The following is a 21,761-nucleotide window of genomic DNA, read 5'->3' as shown; positions in this document are numbered from 1 at the left end:
TGTTAAAGGGGGCATTGTGTCCACGGGAGGGGCTGCAGGGTGCTGCTGCCTAGAGGCAACAGGTGCCCCCTGAGGCCTGGGTTGGGCACAGTGGTACACCCATGCAAGGGCACTGCCCGAACCAGGCCCAGCACATGGCGGGACACAGCTGTGGGTGGACTGTTCCTGCAGCTGTGTGGCTCAGGTGAAGGCCCTGGGCTCAAGTGTCTGCGGATGGCTTCTCCATGCACGGCCAGTGAGACCAGGGCACTCCTGAAGGCCCAATTTCAGGCCAGGCCAGGCCCTGGGGCTTAGCGCACTGATGGGCTCAGCAGGTTGCCTGCCTGGCATCAATTCCCCTTTGCAGAGACTGTGCTCCATTTTGGGAGTTGGTAGCAATGTGTCAGGTTAAAGTGCCCCTCCAGGTGCCCTGGCAGCCGGGTATCAGGAAATCTGGGTGATCCGGGAAGACTCAAATGGGCGGAGCTCTGGACCACAGGGTCCTCAGACCTCTCCCAGCCCTGGCCACCCCTCTCACGGTGGTGCTTCTGCCTGCATCCTTTGAATGAACAGGCCCATACAGACAGCCAAGGTCCACACGTGCAGTTTCAGTGCTGCCCCAAGAGGTGGGGTGGCAGGGCGTCCTGCGCTGTGCGGGGCCAGCGAGTCTGGGGCGGTCAGAGGCCAGGGTCCGGGGGTCAGGACCCCAGGTGGCTCCCAGGATGTAAGGCTGGAGGGGGAAGCAGGACCCCTTCCAAGGGCAGTCCCGCTGACCGCCAGCCTCTCGACGTGGAGCCCCCCGCCTCGAGGTCCGGTCACAGCCGCCAGACGAATGAGTGCCCACCCTTCTCTCCTGCCGGGAGCCCTAGATCACGGCTTCTGGGCACCCGCCGTCCTGCTGGTCACACAGGGCGGAATCGCGGGGAGATCCGAGAGGGCGAGAGACCTGCCCAAGGTCACACAGCGGGTCACAGGCAGGGCGGGTGGGCGGCGAGCCAGGGCTCAGGGGGAAGATGCGGGGAGTGCGGTCTCTAAACGGCCGAGCCCCTGGCGGGACCAAGCCCTTCGCGCCAAGCAGCCGCCTGCTCCCCTGCCCGCCGAGCACGCCCTCCCGCCGCCCGGTGAGCTACGTCAAGCCCAGCGCCCGCAGGCGCGCAGGTGGGTGGGGCTTCGACTCGGGGCCGGGGTCTGGGGGAAACGCCCGGACAGCTTGGCGCACGCGCTGTGCGCCCGCTCGCCTCGGAGACGCGCTCTGGTGTGCGCGGAACCCGCCCCGTTGGCTCAAGCCCCGCCCTCCTGGCCCGCCCGTTCGCCCACAAGGCCCCGCCCCCGGGGCACAGGCCCCGCCTCCCACGCGCCCCGGGCTCCTCAAGGACGGCCGGGGCAGCCCGCTGAAGGGCGGGGCGGCGGCGTGGGGCGGGGCGGCGGCGTGGGGCGGGGCCTGTGTCGAGGGGGCGGGGCGCCGCTCTCAGTCCCGTTCCGCCGGGGTTGAGGCGTGTCGTCCTTTGAGCGAGGAGCGCGGCCAGAGGGCCGGCGGCTCCCAGGCTCCGCCCGCCCTGCTGCGCTCAGGTACTGGGCCCGTAGTGGCCCGCGGGGCGCCGGTCCGTGCGCGCGCGCGCCCGGGGCTGTGCGTGCGCGAGCCGGCGCGGGGCCGCGCGTGAACTTGGCCCAGAAGGTACCCGTCCCTGTCAGCTCGCCAAGCCCGGCCCGCGCGGCCCGATGCTTTTCCACCAGCGTCGGTGCCGAGCGTTTCCGCCGCTGGACCGGGAGAGCGCGGCGGGCGGGGCGCTGAGGGCGCGGGGACTCGAGGGCTCGCCGTCTGGGGTTGGGACCCCCGCCGCGCGCACGACCCCCAGGCCCGCCGAGTCCCGAGCCCCCGCGCCCCCCGCCCCCTGCGCGTCCCAAGAGTCCCGGGCCCCGAGACTCCTGCGCCCCCGCAGCCTCACCCACCCCGGCCTCCTGCGCCCCGAGACCCCCGCCCATCCCGCGCACCCGGGGCCCCGTGCACTGCACGCACCCTTTGCCTCGCCTGGGGCGCGCTGCCACTTGTTGAACCGACTTTGACCTGTCGTCGTTCCTGTGCTGAGAGCAGTTCCTGGGGCTCCTCTGCCTGGCATCTTGCAGCGAGAGAGAAGCAGGAAGTTTGACGTGCTAAGCTGTGCGTTAAGGGAGCTCCGAAGCTGGACCTGCGCGACGCGGGGACCTGTGGAAGGTGATTGGAGGTGGATTCCCGAGCTGCTTTCTCTGCATAGACGTGGAGTCTGGGTCCCTTTAAGACTTTCCCGAGTGGAGGGAGGTGCGCCGGGTGATTGCAGTGTTCACTTTGTTTCTACGTTATGTGCCCTTTTCGGTGGCAGGTCTGACGTGTATTAGTCTTCGTTAAACTGACTCCGTGTTTGCATTTTATCATGGGCCACGTCTGCTTGACTCTAAGCTTCCATAACTTCAAAATACATTTTTTTTCTTTTTTCTTTTATGGCTGCCCTCACGGCTTATGGAGATTCCCAGGCTAGGGGGCGAATGGGAGCTACAGCCGCCTGCCTACACCACAGCCACAGCAACGCAGGATCCGAGGCGCGGCTGCGACTTAACACCACAGCTCCCAGCAACACCAGATCCTTGACCCACAGAGCAAGGCCAGGGATCAAACCTGCGTCCTCATGGATACGAGTGGGGTTCGTTAACCACTGAACCATGATGGGAACTCCTCAAAATACTTTTTAAAAAACCCTCAAACTTGATTCATTACTCAGCTGAGTTTACGCTGATTTCTCAGGATTGTTTGCTTGACGTCAAGAATGTGCTTCAGTTTCACAGTAGTTAAGACATTTAACTCGAGCTTATGGATCCTGCTTCCTCTTCCTGTCTCCCAGGCGTGTTGCCCTGGAAGCAGGTGGGGACAAGAGGGCGCAGCCTCGATCCAAATGGTAGAAGGAAACCACCTTCTCCCTGAGGCAGGAAGTTTCTCTTGATTCCGATGTTCTCGAATGTTCCTCCCCAACTGAAACTGAAAAAGCATTTGTTTAGAAACAGTGGCTTTTCTTTAAACGGGTCTCCCTCGGCTCCCTGTCCGGTCAAAGTAGCCCTGGGCCCTGCAGCTCTGTCCCCTGCGGTGTTGTGTGCACCTCTTTCAGGCTCGCAGGAGTGTGGGGCGTGTGGTGTGAGTGGGGCCACTAAACGGCTGTGTCCATTTCCTTGGGACCGGGAGGGGAGAGCAGTTCTTGTGGCCGCTGGGAATATGGAGTGGAGAGGCTGCCACCATTCTTGTCTTTTTCTTCTTTCTAAGTGAGTCATCGGGACCCTCCCTGCCATGGAGGCGCCGGCTCCTATGCACCTGTGCACCCAAGGAACAGGCTGGTACGCAGACCTGTTGGTTGGTTGGTGGCTAAAAGAGCCGGGAGACTCCTGTCTTAAGCCAAAGTAGGACTGAAAATAAGTGAGTTTGAGCGAGATGTCTTTAGGATGATTTTGTTCTAATGGTTGGTGTCCAGGGTCAGTGCAACGTTTGAAACAACTTCTTGTTGTCAGTTTTCCTTTGTAGAAACTCAGTTGTCCATCCAGTCAGGGTCAGGGCTGTTACAGAGAATGCAAGCAAAAGTTCTAGATGCCTGATCAGGTCCTACGCCAGTGCTGTTCATGGGAAGCTTCTTTGATGCGGGAGGGTCCAGCATGGCAGCCAGTAGCCACGTTTAGCTACTGAGCACTTGAAATGTGGACAGGGTGATGGAGGGGCTGAATTTTAAAGTTTATTTAATTGTCATTAATTGAAATTTAAAAAAGCGTATCTAGGAGTTCCTGTCGTGGCTCTGGACATGAGCCTAAGAACCCAACTACTATCCACGAGGACACGGGTTTGATCCCTGGCTTCGCTCCATGGGTCAAGGATCTGGTGTTGCCGTGAGCTGTGGTAGAGGTTGCAGACGAGGCTCGGATCTGGTGTTGCTGTGGCTGTGGTGTAGGCTGGCAGCTGTAGCTCACATTTGATCTCTAGCTTGGGACCTTCCAAATGCCGTGGGTGTGGCCCTAAAAAGCAAAAAAAAAAAAAAAAAAAAAAAAAAAAAAAAAAAAAGCCAGTAAAAGAATCGGGTGTTTTTTGCAGGTGCATTGCAAACATTCAAAAACAACTTTTTAAAAATTTTTTTTATATAAGCCCTTTTGGCTTTTTCTGCTATGATGTTTTTCAAGGGAAAACTGATGTTTACAGTCTGTTAAACATTTGGTATAAGTGCTCGTAATCTCACTTGGGTGCCTGGGACCCATGCGTGTCCTTAATTTGGCGCCCTGCAGCCTCAGGCGTGGGTGGGTCTTTCCCAGAGAGAAGCCAGCCCTGCGCAGGCCAGCTGGGGTCCGTCCCTGTGGCTCTGACCTATGTCCACCCACCTTATGTCCTTCTCAGCGTGGACGTTCTGGGTGTGGTCTATCTTCACTGCGGTGCAGAGAGGCCGCGACGCTAGTCTGAACGGATGAATTTCTTCTCGTTGGCTTGCAGAGGTAGCAGTTCAGACATGGTTTCTGGGCACTTTTAAACTAAAAATCCTGGTGGCCAAACCCTCTAATTGTGGGTTGTTTTTTTTCTTTTTATGGCTGCACCTGCCGCTTAAGGAAGTTCCTGGGCCAGGGACTGAATCCGAGCCGCACCTAGGACCTACTTAGTCCACTGTGCCAGGCCAGGGATCGAACCCGATACGCCGCAGAGAATGCCGGCTCCTTAAGCCACTGCACCACAGTGGGAACTCCTAGGTGTGGGTTTCAGTATTGGCAAGAGGTTGGTGAGTTAGGACAGGTGATTTTTGACTTCGAAAAGACTTCTGTGGTCTTGTGCATCGTTTGTCGGTGAAACCGACACAGGGCTCTCCTTGCCTCAGGCTTTCCGAGGGGTCACCTGGTCTGCCCTGTTCGAGAAGGGCCTGAAGCCCTGAGGTGGAGTCATACCCCAGGCGCTGCCCGCTGGACACCGTCCGGCCATGTCAGTGGCTGCAGTAACTTCACTTATGTGACTCGTGTGGAGCTTGGGGACACGGCCACTCCCCTTTCCTTCCCTGCCTCCATGTGACGCAGGAGTGGTGACTGGGATTTGTCTCTGATGTCGCGAGAGGGTGTATGGCTCCGCCGGCTTTGCTTCGGGTCACTGCTCTGGTTTCTACGGCAGCATACCAAATTAACTCAAAAATGCGGGCTTCAAGCAGCAATGGCCATTTATTACTGCTCCGGGCCTCTGGGCCTGGAACTCGGGGCAGCGCGGCCAGCTGTCCGTGTATAGGTGGGTCAGGTGGGGCTGAGGCCGAGCATCCCCTAGGGACGGCTCACGCTGGGGCTGGGAAGACTTGAGCAGTGGGGCTGCTGGGCCGCTCTGTCACTGAGTCACCTTTGGGGAGGGTCCCTAAAGGGACCAGACCTTTGTGGCTCCTGCAGTCACCTCGCCTCCGACCGGTCGAGGGGCAGGTAAACTCACCTTTTCTTGGGCGACGTCCCAGGGAATCCGCAGCCATGTGCCCACAGTGCCACGCTGCCCAGCGCTGGAGCTGACTAATGTGCAGCCAGGTTTTGAGGTGTTGTTCAAATGCTCTTTGAGAGAAAACTACATAAAAAAGGCCCAAGAAGGTAGAATTGGTGCTGCTGTGTCAGGCAAGAAGCTGTGATGGTACATGACGCACCTTGAACTTGGGGTGTGCAGGATCCCGTGGTGCTGGCGGACTCCGTGCTGTCTTTTTTTTTCTAGGGCCGCTCCCGCGGCATATGGAGGTTCCTAGGCTCGGGGTCCAATCGGAGCTGCAGCTGCCGGCCTCCACCACAGCCACAGCCACGCCAGATCCTTAACCCACGGAGCGAGGCCAGGGATCAAAGCTGCGTCCTCGCGGATGCTAGTCGGATTCGTTAACCGTTGAGCCACGCCGGGAACTCCCGTGTGCTGTCTTTTGCCCAGAAAACTCACCTGGGAACGTGGAGCGTCTGTGTCAAGGGCGGCCGGGCTCCGAGTCAGCTGACTCAGCGGTGGCTTGGAGGTTCTCTGCCCATTTTGTGCTTCAGAAGCCAGCCTGGGGTGCGGGGTTCAGGGGCGGCAGAGGTGGACGCGTCCATCCGTCCATCCGCGAGGGCGCCCACCCAGCAAGTCCTCGCCGACTTCCCCGAGTGCCAGGTGGCCGTGGGGGCAGATGCTGGGGCGAGTTCCCTGGCTGCCCGGTGCTGGGGTGACGGGCACAGGGCCAGCTCCAGCCCGAAGCAGAGGAGGCCGAGGAGCCGACGCGGTGTGGCAGGACCGAAACGACCATTGGGTCCAACCCTGGCTTTAGGGATGGGGCCAAGCGGCTCCTGGCGGTGAGTGCGGAGGGGCCCTTGCTGGTTAACCAGGAGGAGCAGAAATAAACACGTCATCGCCGTCGCTGGTTGGAAGGTGGAGCTGCCAGCCAGGCGTGCACGTCCATCTACGGCGACCCCTGAGGGCCGGGCTGGGAGGCCGGGCCACCCCCCGTTCCAGAAACAGACCAGGGCAGGCCCAGCAGGGACGTCAGCAACCCTCTGAGGCCCCCGTGGCTGGCGCCCCTGCCAAGAAGACCCTGCCCAGGCTGATTACGCCTCCCAGGCCTGGGGAGAGACGCCTCGGAAAGTCCTGCGGGGCGCCACAGCACCCCTCGGACCCAAGCGGAGGCCGGGGTCCAGGAGCATAAGGGCCAGAGGCCGCCCTGATGCCTTTGACTGACTGAAGCTCGTTTGGCGGAGTTGGCATCGGCGGAAACAGCCTCGGAGAAAAGGGAGGGATGGTTAACTTTGGGAAGCAGGCTCGACTGTGCGGCTCAGCCGGGAACAGTCTTTAGGTGACAGAGTGACGTTGGTGACGAATCAGTGACATGTCGCTAGGAGCGGAGGGAGCTGGCGCAGGGACGTGTTGGTAGCCCTGATGCCCGGTTCCTCGGCGTCGGGAGACGTGTGTCAGGTGGAACAGCCGAGGGCAGCGGTGCCCGACCTCCATTCCCCGTGGGCTGAGGGGATACTGCGGGCAGAGCTGGGGGCCAGGTGCCCGCAGAGGGCCTGGTGGTGCCCCGGATCCCCTGCATTTCGGGAACACAGAGGTTGTGGATTTGAAAGCTGTGCGTTGCCGTGATACAATAGATGTGGCTCGTTGCAGGCTGCTCAGCCTCAGCGCCCTGGGAATAGGCTTGTTGCCGACGTGCGTGGTCAGAACGACCTCACCCTGGAGCGGGCGGCCCCCTAACCAGAATGCCTGGCGCCCTTTAAAATGGGATTTTGGAAGTTCCCTTGCGACGCAGCAGGTTAAGGATCCAGTGTGGCCGCAGCTGCTCAGGCTGCTGCTGTGCGTCCCAGGCTCAGATCTTGCACACGCCAGGGGCAGGGCCACACCAGACAGAAGGGAAACTAAGGCAACCCCTCAAACCCTGGGGGATTGTGGACACAGACGCGGGGAGAGCAACGCTGTCACTGGGAAGGAACTGCCAGGAGCCCTGACTGAGCCTCGAACAGTCGCTCCCCAGCGCCTTGGGGGTGGGGGTGAAGCACAGCCTCCAGAACGATAGTTTCTGTCCTTTAAGCCCCCAGCGTGTGGCTCTTTGTTACTGCCACCAGGAGGGTGCCTCTGTGGCCAGTATGTGAGAGGAGGTGAATGTGAGATCCGAGGAGGTGAGGGGGATGGGAGGAGGTGAGGGTGGGATGGGAGGAGGTGAGGGTGGGATGGGAGGAGGTGAGAGAGATGGGAGGAGGTGAGAGTAGGATGGGAGGAGGTGAGGGTGGGATGGGAGGAGGTGAGGGTGGGATGGGAGGAGGTGAGAGAGATGGGAGGAGGTGAGGGTGGGATGGGAGGAGGTGAGGGTGGGATGGGAGGAGGTGAGGGTGGGATGGGAGGAGGTGAGGGTGGGATGGGAGGAGGTGAGAGAGATGGGAGGAGGTGAGGGTGGGATGGGAGGAGGTGAGGGTGGGATGGGAGGAGGTGAGGGTGGGATGGGAGGAGGTGAGGGTGGGATGGGAGGAGGTGAGAGAGATGGGAGGAGGAGAGGGTGGGATGGGAGGAGGTGAGGGTGGGATGGGAGGAGGTGAGAGAGATGGGAGGAGGTGAGGGTGGGATGGGAGGAGGTGAGAGAGATGGGAGGAGGAGAGGGTGGGATGGGAGGAGGTGAGGGTGGGATGGGAGGAGGTGAGAGAGATGGGAGGAGGAGAGGGTGAGACAGGATGGGCAGGAAGGGCCAGACCCTGGGGGCGGGGATCCAGCATCAGGGATCTGGTCTCTGTCTTGCAGCCACATAGCTGTTTCTGGGGGTTGGAGCCTGGTGGTTGCTCTCTGTTGAGGCCGGGGGGAGGGTGCCGCGTGGACGGGGAGGGACAGCTCAGGCCGCTGAAGCCCTCCAGGCCCGAGTGGAGGCCGGGAGAGGAGCCCGGAGCTGAGTCACTGGTTTGGGTGCCTTTGCAGGCGAGGGCGGCGAGTCTGAGTTTCTTGCTTTAGGACAAGTGGAGCTGAGTCTCCCATCGTGTTCCTCTGGGCTCTCGACCTGGGAGGGGGTGTCCCTGGGCTCGGGGGACACGCTGGTGCGCGCCGGGTGTCTGGGAGCTTCCCGAGCAGGAGCCGTGGGGGTCACAGGTCACCTGTGCGCCCAGAGGAGCCCCAGCCACATGTCCTCAGCCCTGGAGTGGCTTGTGGGGCAGAAGCCCGTTTCTCACCCTGGTCGGCGGGGCGGATGAGTTGCCTCACGCCTGGCGTCTGCGTCCACCTGGTCGCCCAGGTCCTGGCTTTGCCCTCTCTCCTGGCGCCTCCTGCCCAGCTTTCTGTGGCCGCCTCTCAGAGGGGCGTGTCTGAGCACTGTCGCTGCAGGCTGCCTCGCCACAGATGGGGACCTGCTCGCTTTCTTTGCATCTGCCACCAGCTGGCGTTGTTGCAGCGAGACCGTGAGTCCCTCTGGGCCACGTGCTGTCCAGAGCTGCTCCAGCAGGGCCTGTCTTGCTGACCGCTGGGCGGGGACTCAAGGGTGTGACGCCTGGCGACCAGGACTGACTCCATGAAGTCTGCGTTGCTCGCGGGGACCTGGCGTGCCCCCCAAGGTCTGCTCAAGTCCTGACCCCCCAGGACCTGTGACCGTGACCTTATCTGGAGACAGATGACAAAGCTGTGACTTAAGGTGAACTCACACAGGACTAGGGGCCTCCATCGGATCACGGTGCCCTGACGAGCAGAGAAACAGAGGCTCGCTCGCGACTCGATGGGTGAAGGGTCTGGTGCTGTCGCTGTGTGGCTCTGGTTACACCTGTGGCTCAGGTCTGATCCCTGGCCTGGGAACTTCTGCCTGCAGCGCGTGTGGCAGAAAAATAAATAAATAAACGCGATCCAGAGATTGGGGACCACCCGGAGTGGCTGTGTGGAGATGAAGTGAGGCCGACACAGCCAAGGACGCCAGGGCATCGGCCGCCCGCTGCGAGGTGGGAGGGAGGCAGGGAGCCCCTGCCTCTCAGAGCCCGGAGGAAACGCACGCCGCCTTCACCTGGACTTAGGAGGAGTTGGATTTCTTTCCTTCCTTCCTGTCTTTCTCTCTTTTTTCTTTCTTTGTCTGCCGCACCTACAACACTCATAAGTTCCTGGACCAGGGATCAGACCTGATCCACAGTAGTGACAATGCCAGGTCCTTAACCCCCTGAGCCACCAGGGAACTCCCGGGAGGAAGTAGATTCCTGCATTCTCGGGCCCCCTGTGCTTTGGTGTTTTGTGCTGGTGATCCTGGGAGCTGGGGCGTGAACCTGCACATAAGTAACCCGAGCGGCCTGCCTCCTCCGTGAGGGAAAGACGCGCTACGCGTGATGGTGGTTCTCTCCTCTCCTGCCCAGCGCTGCCCCCCCCCGGGGGGCGAGCACTACTGCCGGCCTGGCAGCTCCTCCTGAGCATCTTCACTGGGCACGCTGTTTTGCTGCCTTTTCGTGCGCATCTGTGGTGGCGGGGAGGACCGGCCCAGGCTGGCGTCGGCCAAGCCCCTCTTGAGGCCGCGGGGCTCCCGTCCACACGTCACACGGGGCGGTGTGAGGGTCCGCTCCTGGCCTTGACCTCTGCGCAGACGCAGGTGTCGGGCGCTGGGCCCTCGCGTCCTCCTGGCGTCGGCGTCGGGGCAGGGCCCCTCGCTCCCGTCTTTCCTGACCCCGGTGCTGGGGCGCTGTGGTCACCGCCTGCCGCTCTGCACAGTTGGCCTTGATGGGCTCGTCTGATCCGCCCCCGACGGAATTCAGGTTCTGCATCGCGGGCAGGCATGCCGGGTGTCCCGGGGCGCTGTGTCCTGCCGCGTGTCCTGTGGTGTCCCTTTGTCCTGTGACTGCTGTGCTCCTCTTGGCCACTGGCTTAAGCTGGTGTGGCCAGGCTCCTCTGCCGCTTGGTCAGCCCCTCGCCTTCGGGATGAGCGTGTCTTGCCGTCGTGAAGCTCTGCGGCTCCTGCCTTTACCCTCCGCCTCTAGCTCCACCGATGCTCCTGAAACATTACGGGATGTTTGTCGGGTGGTGACTTAAAAAAATTCCGTCTGTATTTCTTAGCTGGCGTTCCGCCAAAAGGAAGAGTTTTCCCTTCCCCCATTTTCTTATTTTTCTATGATTTTGCCAGCGTGGACCTTACTTTTTCTCTGAGTCCAGTCCACTGGCCTCGTCCTCTCTGCGGCTGCCCCCGCAGAGCAGAATCGGAACCCTCTGCACCTGTCCTGACTTTCTGGCTCTGGCCTCCTCTGGCCCTTCCTGTGCGCCTGCCCCGGATTCAGCCATTTCTCCGGGGACCAGGGGACCTGTATTTAAAGCAAAGTACAAGCTTCCTCATTTTCACCTCCTATTGTGGCTGCTTTTCCCTCCGAGGGTGTGTGTGCCATGGCCGGCAGGAGGGCCATGAGCGGTTGGCACGGGGTGGCGGAGGGTGCTGCCCCCTCGCCATCTGTCACAGGGCCGTGCTGTGGCCATGTGACACGGCTGCTGGGATTGCAGCAAAACAGGCCGGGCTGTTGCATGTGGGGCCGGGATGCACCTCCCAGCGGCTCGCTGGCTTCCAGGGCGGCCTGGTGGCGCTGGCGCTGGCGCAGGGCGGCGGCGGCCTTCCCGGCTGGTGCTCACGCGTGTGTCCCCTGCCGTCCGTCGTCAGGCCCCTGCTTTTATTCCTCCTTCCACGGGAGGACGCGTGTGGGGTCTAACGTGGGAGGGTCTCTGTCAGGCACACGCGTGCGCGGGTCACCCCGGGGGACGGGGACGCGCGCCCAGCGGCTTTGCTCGCCAGCACGAACGATGAGCTCTCTTTACAGAGACAGACGCGACGCTCGGAGGAACCCGCGGAAATGGACCCCTCGTCTTTCAAGGGGGAGCGCGGCCTTGAGGCTTAGCTCAGGGCCAGCAGCGGCCGGGGCCTCCCGCAGCCCCACGCGCCGGAGCGCCGGTGGCCCGCGCAGCGGGCGGAGGCCGCGGGCCTCAGACCATGCTCACCCTCATCACCGAGAAGCTGCAGAACCAGAGCCTGGACGACCTCGCCCGCAAGAGCTTCGATGCCGGCCTGGTAAGCTGCCCGCCCCCGGCTCAGGGGCGCCGTCTGAGCTGTAGCTTAGACTGCTCTCCGAACTGTTTGGTGCGTGGGGACGTGGCCGGTCAAGCCTGGATTTTCCCCATCTTTTTCTGTGGCCGTGTGGTCGGCCCAGCACCATTTCTGGAATGATTGTCCCCTCTCCGTCGTTGGTCATGTGGCCTCCTGTGCTCCCGTGTGTGCCCGTGCGGCCCTGGCAGCAGCGCTGCCCTGTGTGTCCCACGGCCACACCCCCACCCTGGTCGCAGGCTGGTCGGGGAGCTGGACTCAAGGCGGGTTTGCCCTGTGCCCAGCCCCACTCCTGGCCGTGCACCTGCACTGCCCAGCTGGTCTCCCGGGTCTGTGGCGGAGGCGGTGGACTGGGACGGAGCCCCTGCGAGTGTGGTGGGGCCGGCCTGCCTTGGCAGGAGCCCGTGGCTTCAGCATCCTCGGCCAGTGTTCAGAGGCCACAGTGTCTGTCAGGGCTTCTGGACCCGAGGGCGCTAGGCTGGCTGGTCCTGGGAGTCGCAGGCATGCAGCCCAGCGGCCGCCTCCTGTAGGGGCCTGGACCAGCCCTCCCCCGCTCCCAGCGTGGCTCCATCAAAACCCCGGTTCCTGAGCTGCCCCTCACTGCTCTGGTCTGCACACGCTCTGTACTGGAGACGGCCACCCCGGAGCAGCCGCCTGAGCTGGCCGGGCCACTCCGCTCGCTCCCATACTAGCTCGAGCGGGTCACTGCTGCATCATGGGGACATGCCGGGAGGCAGCCCCTGGGGCTTGTGCTGGGGGAGGGCCGAGGGGAGGGCTGGCGGCCCCAGGGCCCAGTGGGCTCGCCGCAACCAGCTGTGGACGCCCTCGCCGCTCCGAGACCCGGGCTCAGCCTTAACCGAGCGCTTTCTGGTCATTTCCAGCCCTGCTGTCTCATTCGCCCCAAAGGACGGTGGTCTCGGGCTGGCGATCCTGCCGGTCCCTGGGTGCCCAGGCCTGTGCCAGGCGCTGTGTGCCAGGCCCCCGCCCGCCCTGGCCGGCGTCTGTCCTGGCACAGCCCGATGGTGATGAACCCAGCTGTCACTTAGTCCCTTTATGAGAAGCAGCACGGGACCGCCTTTCTTCCCCCTTGACCAGGAGTGGACATCCCACGCACAGCTCCCTCCTCGCCGAGGTTAGGGTCCCGAGGGAGGAAACGCAGACCCGAAGGGCGGAAGGTGGGCGGCAGGTCCACACGCGGGGTCTGCTGGGGCTCAGGGAGGGCAAGAGAAAGCAGACCGACAGACCGACAGGCAGACACAGCGTCGAGTGGACGCAGCTCCAAGGGGCCCCTCCACCTCGCCGGGCAGACAGTGGCTTGAAAAGAGCTGCCAAGGCGCGAGCCAGGTCCCATGGCTGCCGGGCCCTGCGCTGCCCTCCTTGTTGGACGGAGGGCCGCCTGTGTGGACCCAGCAGTGGAGGGTGGGTTGGTGAGGACGGTCGTGGCTGAAGGGGCAGCAGTGGACACACGCTTGCTTTTTTATGTCCTTTGCTCAACTGCATATTAGGCTTTGGAACCTCGACTGAGAAAAACTGTGTTCTGGGGTCAGTCCATGTTTTCTTTTTAATCACCAAGAAGGGCATGGCTGGAGCTCCCATTGTGGTTCAGCAGAAACGAACCCCACGAGCGTCCATGAGGTCGCGGGTTCGATCCCTGGCCTCGCTCCGTGGGTTAAGGATCCAGCGTTGTGTGAGCTGTGGTGTAGGTCACAGACGCGGCTCGGATCCCGTGTGGCTGTGGCTGTCGTGTAGGCTGGCGGCTCTGGGAAGAAGGTTTAGTGCCGTGCTAAAGGCACAGGCCTGTTTCTTGAGCTGGAGCTATTTCTGATTCTGCACAAGTCCACCGATCGAAACCTCTTCCTTTTCGCTTTCAGTGTTCTGCTGAGAAACTGAACAAATGGGGCCCCCGGATCCCTTTTGAGCCTGAAGGTAAGTGTTTAAAGCCCCGCCAGCCGTCCTGGGCGCGAGGGGGCGGGAGGGAGCGTGAGGCTGGAGCCTTTCTGGAAGGTTCCTGGCAGCGCAGAACTGAGAGGCCTGGGGTGGGGGTGGGGTCCCTCGGCCACCAGGGCAAGAACAGGGTGGGGTCAGGTGGTACAGGAGGGTGGCCCACGCTGTGGATGTTGGGACGTGCGTCCTGGAGGGCGGGTCTGCCCTGACAAGTGCCCACGGGGCGACGGGGCCGGGGGCGGGGAGCGGAGGCCGTGACCATGGCTGGTCCGAGGTTGTGGTGAGGTGCTGGTGGTGTGAGTTTCATCCAGGTTGTGACTGGCCCTCCTGTGCGGCTCTGTCCCTTCCGTTGGGTGACCTTGTGCCGGGCGCCCTCCAGGGCTCAAGTGCGGGCTGCCACCAAGGTCTTGGGTATCTGGACAGGAGGAGCAGGTGTGGGCCCAGCACCTGGCCGGGGCACCACATGGGGCCAGTCCTGGCTCAGAGCCCCTCGGGCCTGCCACAGATCTGGCCGCGCTGTCCTCGGGCTGACCAGGCCTCCTTGTGCCCCAGGGTCCCCCGGGCCCTCTGCTTGTGCCTGTCCCTGCAGGGGCCTGGCTTCCTCCCCTGGGTCCCACGGCTTCTGCGCCAAGGCCCCTCAGCCGGCAGTGCTGCTGCAGGACATGTCCTGGGCCAGGGTGGTGGGGCTCTGGGCCTCCCCAGCCCTGCCTGCTGCCCTGGCCGCTACACTGGCTCAGGCGTGCTTCCTGCCCGGGCCACCAGTGCAGAGCTGGACGCTGGCCTGACGGCGAGGAAGCATCCCTGTCCTCGGGGTGCCCCCTCTGTCCCTACCCTGATGTGCACTGTGACTGCAGGACTGAGCAGAGGGCACCTGCTGCCCCTCAGTGCCCACCAGCGGGGCAGGGCCGCCCCGAGGCCAGGCAGGGCTGCGGGCATGCGGAGGACGAGCCGCCCTCACCGCCTCCCCTTCTCCCCAGGAGAACAGCGCCCCCAGAAAGTGGTCAGTGGAGGACGCCTCATCGGAAGCCAGGCGGCCACGGGCGCCGCCCTCCCCTTCCCGCGCAGCCCGCGTGGCCCAAGCGCCAGCCTGGGTGCCCTCAGCGCCTGGGACCTCAGGGAGAGCGTGGGGCCGCCCTCCGCCCCCCCCACCAAGCGACACTGCCGCTCCCTGTCCGAGCCTGAGGAGCTGGCGCGCTGCCGGTCGCCCTGGCGCCCTGGCGGCTCCAAGGTCTGGACGCCTGTCCCCAAGAGGCGGTGCCACAGTGGCGGGAGCGCCACGCTGCTGGGAGGCCCGGGCACCGGCTCGGCTGGGAGCGCCGGGTCGCCGCCCAAGCCCCGGCCGGCCTCGGCTTCAGCCCGCAGCGGCCTCCCGGACCCTGGCCCAGCCCGGCTCCTGGCGGGGCCCTGCACGCTGTCCCCACGGCGCCGCCTGTCCCTGTCGCAGGAGCACCTGGCTGAGGGGGCCGCGGGCCCGCCCTCGCCCGCGTCCATGCCCGCGTCCACGCCCGCGTCCACCCCCGAGCTGGGCCGCCGGCCGGGCCTGCTGCGCTGCCGCTCCCAGCCGTGCGTGCGCGCGGGCGGGCCGGGCCGGCGGAAGCGCAGGCTGGAGGAGGACGCCCGCTGGCCGCGCCCGGCCCTGGACTTCCTGAAAATGACCCGGGTGAGGCCCCTGTCGCGTCGGGGGTGGCTCTGGGCGGGCGGAGAGGGGGCCGGCCTGCCCTCGTCCTCGTCCTCGGGTGGACGCGGGTAGGACGTGGGCCCCCCGCTGCGCGGGCCCCTCCTCGCCCCGCTCTGAGATTCGGGGGGGCGGGCGCCCCGGGCCCCGGGCCCCAGCAGAGCAGCGCTAGGAGCAGCCGCTTTCCCGCGGCCACTGGCCGTCCCTCCGGGGGCCTCCTGCCTTCCTGAGCTGCGTGGGGCGCTGTGCCTGGGGTCCCGGCGGGAGCCCGCGGGGCGGGAGTGAGGTCTCCGTCGGGGGCAGAACCCGCAGGAATCTGGGCTGCATGGTGCCGCCTGCACCCAGCGGCCAGGTCACTGTCCGCTTTGCCTTGCCTGACGGGTGGGTGTTCTGGAAGGGTCCTCCCAGCGGCTGGCAGGGGCTGCCCACCCGGACCTGCTGGCTGCGCCGTTTCCGTGGAGAGCTGGGGCTCAAGGGACCGTTCTGAGCTCTCGGGGGGCGGCGGCCATCCCCGGAACCCCGTGGGGCAGGAAAGCTGCCCGTGAGCCCAACAGGCACCCCTGTGCCCAGTGCTGTGGCGTCTGTGGGCCCTGAGGGGGCAGGACGTCCCCGCCAAGACTCCAGAGTGGGTGGGGGGCCTGGGCTGGGTGGACAGCCCACCCCTAGAACAGAAGTGGTGCTGTGACAAGGTGGAGCGTGTGGAGACTCCCGACCACGCAGCCTGGGGGCAGGGGCGACCCTGGCGGGGCAGGGTGGGTACCCTGGTGTGGGAGACGTGAGGGCCGAGAGCTTGCCTGCTGCCCTGGGGGGCCACGCCTTAGAGGGGTGTGTGTGTCTGAATAGAGCATGTGGTATGTGTCGTGTGTGACTGCGCGCGTTGGTATAGGACATATGTGTTGTGTTTGTGTATCTGTATAGGGCACATGCTGTGTGTCTTGTGTGTGCACGTGTGTGTGTGTGTGTAGAGCACATGCTCTGTGTTGTGTGTGTTGAATAGGGCATATGCTCTGTCGTGTGTGTGAGTGTGTGCGTGTGTGTGTGCTCTCTGGGCAGGCGGAGGGTCAGGGTTCTGGTCCCCCATCCTCCCTGCTCCTCTGGGATGCCGCAAAGACGGTCCCGACCCTTGGACCTGGAGCGGAGCCCGCAGCTGGGTGCTGACGTGGGCGTTTGGTGCCGCCTGCAAGTGGGAGACGGCAGGCGTGCGGGACAGAGGGGCCCCTCTCCCCAAAGGGACCAGCCAGATCAGAAGCCGGGTCTTTTAACCGTGTCCTTCGGTTACGGGCTCGCGGCTGTGGTCCTCATGCTTCCGGTGGCCCCACTGCGCAATATCCAGGCCTGGTGGCCCTGTCCCGAGGCCCTTGTGCAGGCGTCCTGCCCAGGAGGCCCTGCTCGCCCAGCAGAGCCGTCCCTGAGATGCACGAGCCTGACGGTGTCGGCCCTCTGTCGCCGTGTAACACGCAGCCCATGCCCAGCGGCTCACACAAGCACACGTCTGCACGTTTCTGCAGGCTTGGCACCCAGGCTGGTCCAGCTCACAGACTCCTCGAGGCGGCGGCCGCACTGCGACCGTCTGTGGCCCTGAGGCTGGACGGGGACCCAGGGGGCCACCTCGGGGCGCCTCACCTGATGACGCTCAGTGGGACTCACCTGCTGAAAAGCCAGCCAGGCCTGGGCGCAGGTGTGAACACACACACACACACATACACACACATACACACTCGTTGGGGTCTCTGCTTGATCAGTTAAGCTGCGTATTTCCGGGAAACAGTCTCTTTCGTTTAAGGTCCCGGTTTTGGGTGCGGAGCTGGTGGTTGTTTCTCAGGCCTCGACCGCCTCCCTCACCCCCACTGGGAACGGGCGGGTGCAAGAGGCTGGAAGCCCTGGAGACGAGCACAGCAGCTGAGTGTTTCCGACCCTCTGGAGAACCTGCCCCCCTTCTTGGTTCTGATCCCCAAGGTGGGCGTTGGGCCGGATCGGGCGTCGAGGCCCGTGGGCCGCCCGGCAACCCCTCTGTCTCTCGCCAGCCGCCAGCTCACTGCCTCTGGAAACTGAGCCCCTAAGTGACAGTTCTGCAGTGAGTCAGCGGCGTGAACGTACCACCTCTGATGCCCCTGCCCCTGACTCCTCCAGAGCCCTGCGGGCGCCAGTGGGCACCCAGCAGCCCCTTGCAGCCCCCCACCCCCCCATGGCCTGCTCAGGCTCGGCCCCCAGGCCCACCCTCTCCAGGCGCCAAGGCCGGGCCTCCTGTATGTCTGATTAAGCGGCTGTACCCTGCCGCGCCCCCTGCCCTCCTCAGGTTCACCCTTTGCTGGACGGGCTCACAGAACCCCAGACAGCGCTGCATTCACTCACACCTGCTTATTCCAACAGACGGCCCAGGAAGAGGCGCCCGGGGCCAGGCCGGGGGCGGGGGCAGGGGTGGCGCAGAACTCCACCCCCTCACTGGGGGCCCGCCCCTCAGCTGCTCGGCTGCCAGTGCCACCCTTGAGGGCAGTTACGGAGGTTGCGTCACCTGGGTGTGGCGGATTAAGTCTCGACCAGACCACCGGGGATTAACCGGCTCCCTGGAGGTGAGGCTGGGCTGCACGTCCCTGCCCCGGAGTCCCAGCCCTTGAGCCTGGCTGGGCTGCGGTGAGGAGGGGCTCCTCGGACTCCGGACGACTCTCGCCTTGTTGTTCAGGGGACCCCGAGGGCCTTAGGAGCCCCGGGCCAGGGACCTGGACAGAAGCCAAATGTATGTTTCTTTTCTGTTCTTTTGTCTCTTTTTTTTTTTTTTTTTTTTTTTTTTTTTTTTGTCTTTTCAGGGCCGCACCTGTGGCATACGGAGGTTCCCAGGCTAGGGGTCGAGTTGGAGCTGTAGCCGCCAGCCTACACCACAGCCACAGCGACGCGGGATCCGAGCCACACTTGTGACCTACACCACAACTCATGGCAACACCGGATCCTTAACCCACAGAGCGAGGCCAGGGGTTGCCCCTGCCACCTCACAGAGACAGTGTTGGGTCCTTAATCCTCTGAGCTACAATGGGAACTCCCCGTATTTAAGTCTATAAGCCGTTTGGGGTTTACTTTTGTGTGGAACCTGAGGGCAGGTCCACCTTCATTGGTCTACACGCGGCTGAAGACACCGTCTCGTCCCCGCTGTGTCTTCTCGCCTCCTTTCTGAAGACGTGACACCTCTTGGGGCCACGTGCGCCGTGTGAAGAGTCGGTGTGTTTGCGCTGTGCGGGCACCCGTCTCTTGGCGGTCGTGTCTCTTTCACGGTGGCCTGAACCGCTGCGTTCACGCTGGAACCATGTTGTGGTCGCAGATGACTTGTGTCCTGGCCACAGACCGTCTGGCCAGAGGGTTCCAGTTCTGCGCTGTGGACCAAAAGGAGAGAGGCCACGGCGCGTTCCCTTTAGTCCACGTGTGCAGGGCTGGGCCCCGCTGCGCTGGGGTCTGCACGCGGAAGTGACCTTGCTTTGTATAAAGAAAACATTACTTCAGGAGCTCCCCTTGTGGCTCAGGGGTAATGAACCTGACTAGCATCTGTGAGGACGTGCCTTTGATCCCTGGCCTTGCTCAGTGGGTTAAGGACCCTGTGTTGCCGTGAGCTGTGGTGTGGGTCGCAGACGCGGCTCGGATCCCGCGTTGCTGTGGCTGTGGTGTAGGCCAGTGGCTACAGATTCGCTTCGACCCCTAGCCTGGGAACCTCCATGTGACTCGGGCGAGGCCCTAAAGAGACAAAAAAAAAAAAAAAAAGGAAGGAAAAGATTATTTTAGGAGTCCTCATTTTGTGACCAAACGTGTGGCCAGTTGTGGAATCTTTACAGACCGGACTCTGCAGACTCTCCCTCTCAGTGCCTCACTTCCCACAGCAGAGCCACTAAACCAAAAACAAGTCCGTTTGTCTTGTGGGGCCTATGATGTGTCCCCAGAAGCGCTGGGCCCGGCGGGAGCTCTGCGCACACGTGCGGGAGCCAGCGCCCGACCCCCGTTGGCGCCGCGGCTGTGGCGGTCGCCCCCCACGCATCACCACGCCGCATTCTGCCCTCGGAGCCCCAGCACATGGTGATGGGTGGGGAGCATGGCTGCCCAGGAGGGGAGCCCGGAGGTGGCCCTGGGACAGGAGGAGCCAGGCGGAGGTGTGGGCAGCACGTGGCGCCACCCGAAGCTGCAGGGCCCGGAGTTGGGGGTGGGGGCCGGGGCTGGTGTCCCGGGAAATGAAGGGGCTTCATGTGCCGAGGGGCTACTCCTTCGTGTGGCCCAGAGGCGGTAGGGGGTGAGGAGGCCAGTGCGCCCCCCACTGCATGGCCTGGGTGGGTTGGGGTCCCGACCTGCTGTGGGACAACCAGGGAGAGGGCCGCTGAGCGGGAGGGACGCCTCTGCAGTCTCGGAAGGAGCTCTGGTCGCGGGGAGGCCGTGGGGTCAGAGGGGGCAGGGCGGGCCATCTGCAGAGCCGGTCCCGGCGGGGGTGCCCTGGGTGCCCAGGAGACGCCGCCAGCGGAGGCCCCGTGTGTGGAGTGTGGGTCCTAGGGGGTTAGATGGGAGCTTGCAGCTTGTGCGTGAGGGCAACCGGCCCACTGGAGGGGGGCTGAGGAGGGAGAAGCCGGAGCTGCGAGGGGCTGCGGGCCTGGCGGGCCTACCTGAGGCCGCGGGGCGGGCGTTGCTGGAAGGGGCTGGGTATTTGACGGGGTTGAGGGCGCAGCTCCAGGCTCGGGTCCTCGCATCTGGGGGCTGCTTAGGGGCGGGTCCTCATGCTCAGGGCACTGGGTGGGCCTCGTGGCCCCCTGGGCCTGGCAGGGAACTGGGCAGACGGGGCTCCAAGACGGTGGCCCCAGGGAGGGAGGGCCTGTGTTTGGTGCCAGGGCCTAAGGCCACCTTCCGAGACCTCTGGTCCCCTCCAGGGGTCAGTGGGAGGCCGCCTCCCCTGTGACCCGGAGACGCCCTAAGCCTGTGTCTTTTCTGTTGCAGACTTTAAAAAATTCAAAAAGCCTTTGCTCCCTCGACTGTGAAGATGAGGAGGACACCCACGCGAAGGCGGCCACGTCCTCCCGGCGTGACCCCCACAGCCCCCCAGGCAGCGCCCGGCCCGGCCCCGCCAGCCCCACCAGCCCCAGCTTGGGGGCCCCGTGGGAGTGGGCGGCCGGCGAGGCTGGGAGTCGGGGCGACCCCAGGGACTGGGACAGCGCCGGGGAGGAGGGCGAGCTGGACCTGGAGCAGATCGAGAGCAACTGACCGCTGCCCTGGGCCGGGCCGCCGGGCTGGCTGCTCTGGACGTTGCAATTCACGCCGACGCCGTCTTTCCTAGAGAAGCATCTGGCGTTGTTACGGCTCTTGCAGTTCGGAGAAAGCGTCTCTGTTTTGAAACGCCTTTTCGGAAGGGCATTCTTTTCGGGGGAGGTGAGCTCAGCGCCCAGCCTGGGCCTGGGCTCCTGCGTGACGGGCGCCTCGTGGCTTGGCTGCCGGGCCCTCCTCGGACCCGGACGCCCGCGGGCAGAGCCCCCAGCCCGTGCCCCCGACCGGCCTGCTGTTTGGAGCCGGGCCTGTCTCGGGCGGGGTGCTCTTGTGGCTGAGGCCGCGGGGTCCCGGTGGCCCTGCCGTGTCGCTGCAGCAGAAGGCACTGACTTGCTTTGCACGCGCGACCGCTGCACGCTGCTTTCCTGTCCGGGTTCCCCGGCCGAGGCCGGTCCCGGCCGGGGCATGAGATGTCCGGTTTCGTAAGATCGCAGGGCTTCTGCCAAAGATGTAGGTCTGAGGCGCTCTGGATAAGAGGAAGGAGCGCGTGACGTTGAAAGAAAACATTTCCAATCTTTGGAGACATTTTCTTGATTGATTTCCTGAGAAAGTTGTAGCTCCGGTCATTTCTGCACGTAGAGCGAAGGTGGGCAAAACTGGGCAGCGGGCGGCCTCTGACCCCCCCCCGCCCTCCGGCCTCCCTTCCGGTGGGGGGGCGGTCTCATGTGCCGGGTGGCCCCTCCTGAGGAGGTCGAGTCCCTTAGGTAAAGTCCAGGGGCACCTGGTCTGGCGTGTTTCCTGGCACAGCTGGAGTGGCTGCCGCGGTTTCTTTTCTGATAAATGCCAGCGTCTTTCTCGAAACCTCGGCTGTAGCCGAGGGCCCGCTGTCCTCAGGGGGCAGAGCAGGCCGCCCTGGCTTCTGCTGGTTCTCCTGGGGAAGGAGCGGGTGGCCCTCTCTGCAGCAGACGGATGCCGAAAGGGACAACAGCCTGCGTGTCTAGCCAGGCTCCCTGCCTCTGCGGCTGGGCCCCTCCGGGGTTCTGGAAGCTGTCCAGGTTTAGCTGAAAGAGGAAAGAACGAAACCAACATGCCGACGCAGCCAGGGTGCAGCAGCGCCACCGTGGGGGCGTGGGGTGTAGCCTAGGAGGACAGCGTGGTGGTGGTGTCTGGCTGGAGAGCCCTCTCAGGACACCTCCCGAGGGAGGGGCTCGAGGGGCGGTGCTGCAGGACCCAGGCTGGGAGGGGACAGCAGTGAGCCCAGCCTCGCCCTCAGACCCGGGTGGCAGGTGGGCGGGGAAGCTCCTCAGGCCCACCCAGCCGGGCAGAGCCTGGCCGGGACCGCAGGCTGCTTGGGAGCCCAGGTGAGAGCCACCCGCCAGCCACATCCTGCCGTCTGGGCTCCAGGG

The 21,761-nt window shown here is 64.0% G+C and overlaps 1 protein-coding gene across 3 annotated transcripts; it reads left to right on the top strand.

Annotated features, from left to right (window-relative positions):
- The first annotated feature begins 1,465 nt into the window (after window positions 1-1,465).
- On the top strand, window positions 1,466-20,936 carry FAM53A (family with sequence similarity 53 member A). Of its 3 annotated transcripts, none has more exons than XR_014812032.1 (6): window positions 1,466-1,548; window positions 2,072-2,191; window positions 11,236-11,483; window positions 13,388-13,442; window positions 14,438-17,705; window positions 20,092-20,936. XR_014812032.1 is itself a non-coding variant. In XM_021100891.2 (6 exons), the coding sequence occupies exons 3-6, from the start codon at window positions 11,406-11,408 to the stop codon at window positions 20,353-20,355; spliced, it is 1,080 nt and encodes a 359-aa protein (XP_020956550.2). In that variant the 5' UTR covers window positions 1,466-1,548; window positions 2,072-2,191; window positions 11,236-11,405; the 3' UTR covers window positions 20,356-20,936. The 3 variants fall into 3 exon arrangements, 2 of the variants coding, with proteins under 2 accessions (XP_020956550.2, XP_020956551.2); XM_021100891.2 differs by having other exon boundaries at window positions 14,438-15,120; XM_021100892.2 differs by having other exon boundaries at window positions 1,466-1,654; window positions 14,438-15,120.
- The last annotated feature ends 825 nt before the right edge of the window (window positions 20,937-21,761 follow it).

The sequence above is a fragment of the Sus scrofa genome, chromosome 8, assembly GCF_054392235.1.
Source record: "Sus scrofa isolate SSC_HxYL_T2T_F1_AM1 chromosome 8, Sscrofa_HxYL_maternal_Yorkshire_Landrace_v2.0, whole genome shotgun sequence".
NCBI lineage: Eukaryota > Metazoa > Chordata > Mammalia > Artiodactyla > Suidae > Sus > Sus scrofa.
The sequence above is the reverse complement of the archived record's forward strand: the minus strand, read 5'-3'. Positions and strand labels throughout refer to the sequence as shown.